General features: G+C 33.4%; 1 protein-coding gene across 2 annotated transcripts in view; it reads left to right on the top strand.

Moving 5' to 3' along the window:
* The window catches only part of LOC106462979 (G protein-coupled receptor kinase 2-like), a 57,637-nt gene that overhangs the window by 28,243 nt on the left and 23,474 nt on the right, over positions 1-5,920 (top strand). For both annotated transcript variants that reach the window (XM_013922949.2, XM_022390377.1), the window contains exon 3: positions 5,623-5,735. In XM_013922949.2, coding sequence (XP_013778403.1) covers positions 5,623-5,735 — 113 coding nt within the window. The remainder of the gene's footprint in view (positions 1-5,622; positions 5,736-5,920) is intronic.

Below are 5,920 nucleotides of genomic sequence, written 5' to 3'. Positions count from 1 at the left end.
TGGAAACTTTTCCACCACTCTTTATTTTCACCCCCTATGTGAGTTTGTTAGCAAGATTTCTCGAAAACGGCTGAATGGATTAGGAAGAAAGATGGTATACATTTGGACTATGACCGAACTTTAGAAGTGATTAGTTTTTAAGGTCAAAAGTAAAGGTCACAGCAAGGTCGCAAAAATCTGTCTGTTAACATGGGGGCCCGATTTTTGCTCTATAACTCAGTCAAAAATGATCGGATTTTTGATGAAACTTGGTGGACATATGTAGAATATTATTACCCATTGTCCTGCCAAAAATGACCCGTGTCCGTTAATAACGATGGAGATATGGACACGTTTTTCTATTCTTTTGAGAGCCGAATGTGATCAACACCACGTGGCGGAGGTATGTGTCCTACTGAGTGTACTTCTATTCGTTTTTTTTTTTAAAGATATTTAGCCTATATGAGCTTAAATTTAAACCCGGTACTACTGTCGAGGCATAATAAGCATGCTTGCACTGTGGTGTTAGTAGCTTCGAGAAAATGTGATTTAAAAAAAAAACTGTTTTATATTATTATCAGTACCGAAATAAATCACTTGGTCAACAGTACATCGACGCGACGAGCTTAATTAAAATAGGCCTCTCATTGTGTATTCAGCATCCCTGCGGATTTCCTGGCAATAACGTGTAGGAAGTGTTATTTCTACTGTAAACAGAAAAAAAATCACGACTTAATAAATAAGATGTCGTCGTGGGTAGAACGTGGTGACAAGAAAACGTACTTTATGGGAAGGTACACTAAAACTGACAATAGCTCCGTGAACGACCTATTGACAGAATATTAGGTTCGGATAAAATATAAAGTCCAGTTCAGCGGTAAAAATCGGGTCTCGATACCCTTGGCGAGCACGGCACTGGTAGCCCATTGTGCAGCTTTGTGCTGACAGGCAAACGGATAAATTCTGATTAGGAAGTTAGCACACAGGATCACACACACACAAAAGTTGTAATGGTTTTCAGACGAGACTCAAAACTCGAGCAATTTCGATTAGTTGACCGTTCTTCTTCAGGACAATAGGGAACTATTCGAAAGCGCTCGTGTTTCGGGTCTCGTTTGAAAACCAAACAAACATATATATATACCCCGAAAAAAGGAATTAGTAAACGTAATGTTAAGTATATAAAACAAATATACTAGAAAATTTGTATATATTGTAGCAACCAGAAATTATCAATAGGTAAATAGCGTTTTCTAATATCGCAGTGTGTGTGTGTGTGTGTGTGTGTGCGGCTATGGAGGAAACGCATTGACACGAGAGTAGTTGGACGGTTCTACTTGAAATTCCCGTATGTTCATAGGCACGTATTTTGTTTTTTTTTATTGGCGTTTTGTTTTACCGATATGGAAGGACGACTTTACAGTCGTCAAAGGGTATCTGTAAACAACCCGCGAACGTCGATAAAGTAGATTATATCTAGTGAATTCGGAAACAAGATCTGAAAACCAACTGTTCTTTTTATTTGTGGGTAAAATTCTTTTATAACATTCTGATTTTTTTAACAACAAAATTATTACAAATTAGCTTCAACAGAACAATGTTAGTTTCCATGGTGTTGATTGGTTAAATATGCTAATAACAAATACGAACTTAATATAATGGAATCACTAGAAATATTTAAGAAACGCGTAGGTTCAAGAAATCAATTTAACACAAAGATACGAAACCCTGAAACCCGAGCGATTTCGTATCTTTGCAACAATTCAAGTGTAATTATAAATAGAGAAAGGGGGTCCAGAAGTTGTAGAAATTCATTTCTGTGAATTATTTTCTTCAAGAGAGATAATAGGTGGCAGCACTGTTTATGTCAAATGATTGGTCAATGTGTTTGCATTATATAAAATAGTAAGATATAAATATCAGTATGATTTTTTTTTTCAATGCTGGTATCCTCCCTGATAATTTTAAAGTATTGTGTACTTTTAATAGTTGATTAAAAGGACTTTTTTAATAAGAATGGAACGACGAGAAATAACCGGAATTTATCTACTAATAATTTTAAAATTCTAACATCTGGATTATCAAAGTACGAGTTTCTAGTCGAAGAAAGTCTGTGTATCTCAAACAAAAACAAGATGTTTAGCACTAGTGGAAAGACCACTAATTCCAAATTTATCATCTACATTTACCTTTTTTGTTGTTGTTGAATTGGTAGTTAACATGGAATATTTGACCTTGCTACATCTTGAGTGTGTTGACAGTTATATAAAATATTTGACTTGTATAGCAACTGTAAGTTATATTAAATTCTTGGGGGGGGGCATGCCCCCAGACCCGCTAAGATTGAGCTGCTTTTACCAACTCCTTATACTTTCAATCTCTCGTTGTAAAATTTGCATGTCTAGCCAAGCAACTCCATTTTAAACTCCTTCCTACACACCACTATTATAATGTGTATTTTTAAACCTTTTGTTGAGCACACATTGGTTTGATAATTTTGTCTAACAGCGATATACTTGTCACTATCAGCTTTACCTTGTCATAACAGAGATAAACAGTTCCGGGAGTAGAGGGCGCTGTAAATTAATTTAAAAATAAAAGTAATGGATGAAGTCAAACAGAATAAACTTGGTTCATATTCTAAAAATCTAATTATATAAAAAAAAATATGTACATTCAATGATTATTGAATTATTCTCGGTTTTTTATAGCGCGATAGATTTTTTAATCAAAAGTTTCACGTTTCTCAAAACAGTTTTGTTTTAACAGTCAACATGCAGAAGTTGTTTTATTGTTTATTATATTATTATTATTTTGTATCTTTAATTTTTCCAGTAAGTAAGGAAAATAACTTGTTTCTCGAAAAAATTAGGTCAAGAAACTCAAAAAAATATTACAATTTAGAAAGTTGTGCATATTTTGTACTTTGGTTTTTACTTTTGGTTAGTGTACAAGATCTTTTTGTTCTTCATAATTATTAATAATAGGAATTTAAAATATATCTGCGTGTTTCTTGGAGGCAGAAGACTATAATGTTCTTGCAGAATGCATAAAGCAATTTTATACTTTAATTATAAGAATTTTTGAGGATTTAAAATCAAAACTAAGGTACGGTTTTCAGAATGAAGAATTAAAAATGTATAGCCAGGTGTGCCCTAGTACCTAGACTGTGAATCATACTTCATGTCTCGTTGCTGCAAAAGCGATTTTCACACCAGAGGGATATTGGTGTGCTATAAGAGTGACAGTCAAATCCAACAGTTATATTGGATATTAAATGTAATATTGTAAATAAATAAAACATTTCAAGTAGGCCCGGCATGGCCAGGTGGGTAGGGCGCTCGACTCGCAATCTGAGAGTCGCGGGTTCGAATCCCCGTCCCACCAAACATGCTTGCCCTTTCAGCCGTGGGAGCATTATGATGTGACGGTTAATCCCACTATTCGTTGGTAATAGAGTAGCCCAAGAGTTGGCAGAGGGTGGTGATGACTAGCTGCCTTCTCTCTAGTCTTACACTGCTAAATTAGGGATGGCTAGCGCAGATAGCCATCGTGTAGCTTTGTACGAAATCCAAAAAACAAACAAACTGTCCCACCAAACATGCTCGCCCTTTCAGCCGTGGGAGTGTTATAATGTGATGGTCAATCCCACTATTCGTTGGTAAAAGAGTTGCCCAACCAAACATGCTCGCCCTTTCAGCCATGGGAGCGTTATAATGTGATGGTCAATCCCACTATTCGTTGGTAAAAGAGTAGCCCAAAAGTTGGCAGTGGGTGGTGATGACTAGCTGCCTTCCATCTAGTCTTGTACTGCTAAATTAGGGACGGCTGGTGCAGATAGCCCTCGTGTAAATTTGCACGAAATTAAAAAACAAACCATTCCAGGAAAACTAGTTTTGATTACCATAAAACAGAAAGTAAAAATTTTGTATCCCATTAACTCAAATAAAATGAGAAAATTAGTAAAACAAAAAATGTTATTGGTTATTAGTTTAAGAAATAAAGAAACAGGATTGCACAAAATTATATACAAGAATTATAGATTTGAAACATAAAAATTATGCTATAAAGTATTTCCTGAAATAGTACTAGACATTAAGAATGTGTATTATATATATATAAAAAAACACACACACACACACATGTATATAATTTAAGGACAACAAGGGACCTTTATTCACTGTACAAAAAAGTAAAATGTTTTACACAATCATTATTCCAAATGCAGAAAAATATTTGAAAACATAATTTGAAACCTTGAATTTAAATAATCTAAAAGTAAGGGTAGTCCAAATATTAAGGTTCATTAAATTTAAGATAACAGGAGCCAAGAAATAAAAGTACTTTGAACTTAGAGTTGATGCCCCTCTTGGACATTAAGATGTATTGGTCCATCTAAGCCTACCTATCAATTATACTAAACTCTGTAATGACAATGAAACACTCAGATCTAGTCCTTATCATTCAAATATTTATCAAACCTTACCTTAAGTTAACTATGTCTGGAGGCAACCTGTTCCAAAGGCCAACGACCCCGTTAGAAAAATATACAGATTAACCTTTCATAATCGTGAGTTAAGATGGGAAGACTTGCATTATAGTTTAAGTTTGAGAAACAAGTTTATGAACTTTGTTAAATTTATTTACAAGTTTTAAGGTTTTATTCTGTAGAATCAAAGATACTCCATATATTAACTATTAGAGGCTTGTAAGAGACCTGACGAGGTTATGTACACGTACCTTAATATATAAGCTACATGGTTTATGTTATTATCTCAAAGATTATTTGTAAGGAACTAAAAAATGTTTATATTACAGGTTTCTTTTCACCAAAGGTAAAATTGAAAATAGACTTTGTGATGTAGAGGCCTGATGCATTCTTTGATTGGCCGTACCCTTTGCTGTGGACTGCAGTTTTGCTTATGCAAGGGTCAGCAAATAAAAGATGTACAGTTAGGCTTCTTATAGTGATGTGTATATAATATTATAGGACTTTTATGGGGGTTCTTTTTAACACACCATTTAGTAACCTAAATTAATTTAGGTACGTGAATAATATTAGGTTACTATATGGTAAGTTAAAAAGGACTCAAAACTCCATAAATAAAAATCAATTTTATTGGACAATACAGAAACCAGGTGAGTTTGTTTGTTTTTAACCGTTATTACAAAAAAAGCGGAAAGGTTTACAACTGTGCATTAAAGGTGCTGATTTGATTGATTAAAATACAAAACTGCACTGTTCCACTTTTTGTGGATGTTGCAATTTTATCTTAAAGGTTCTTAAGTATTTGACGATTTTTTTTTCTTGTGTCGAATGCAAAAGTTGACCTAGAGCAAAGATAAGTGTTCTGTAGAAGTACATGTTTAAATAACTTTATTTAATATGCGCAGTATATTTAATCTTTTGAGAATTTCTGGAATAATAGGTTTCAATGCATAGGTTACATTTCTTGGCCAAAATTATTATATTAATTTTATATATATATATATGTTACTGATAGTAATCTTCAGTTTTTTGCACTTAATGCTGGTAACCATAGACAAAAAAAAGTCTATAAAGAAAGGTTTTAGTACTTCCCTTATATATCTTGGGAAACCTTTTATCTCATGAAAAAGTATAAAAATTTATCTGTTTAACAGATGTTCAATACAATTACGTTGTTGAACAACAACCAATAGGACGGCTCCTATATCGACAGTACTGCGAAACCAAGCCTCATTATCGGAAATGTAACGACTTCTTAGACGAAGTGGTGAGTAAAATGTATAGAAACGATTAAATAATATAAAAAATTACATTTCATTGAGTAAAGTTATGGTAACTAATGCCAATATAAATATAGAAACAAAATAGTCGATTTTCTTTTGTATTATCTTTTAGTAAATCTTATTATAGTTGATTTGGTTTCTAGTTTCTTTTTTCCTTAGTCGTGGTAGG

The sequence above is a fragment of the Limulus polyphemus genome, unplaced genomic scaffold, assembly GCF_000517525.1.
Source record: "Limulus polyphemus unplaced genomic scaffold, Limulus_polyphemus-2.1.2 Scaffold1292, whole genome shotgun sequence".
Classification (NCBI taxonomy): Eukaryota; Metazoa; Arthropoda; class Merostomata; order Xiphosura; family Limulidae; genus Limulus; species Limulus polyphemus.
The sequence above is the reverse complement of the archived record's forward strand: the minus strand, read 5'-3'. Positions and strand labels throughout refer to the sequence as shown.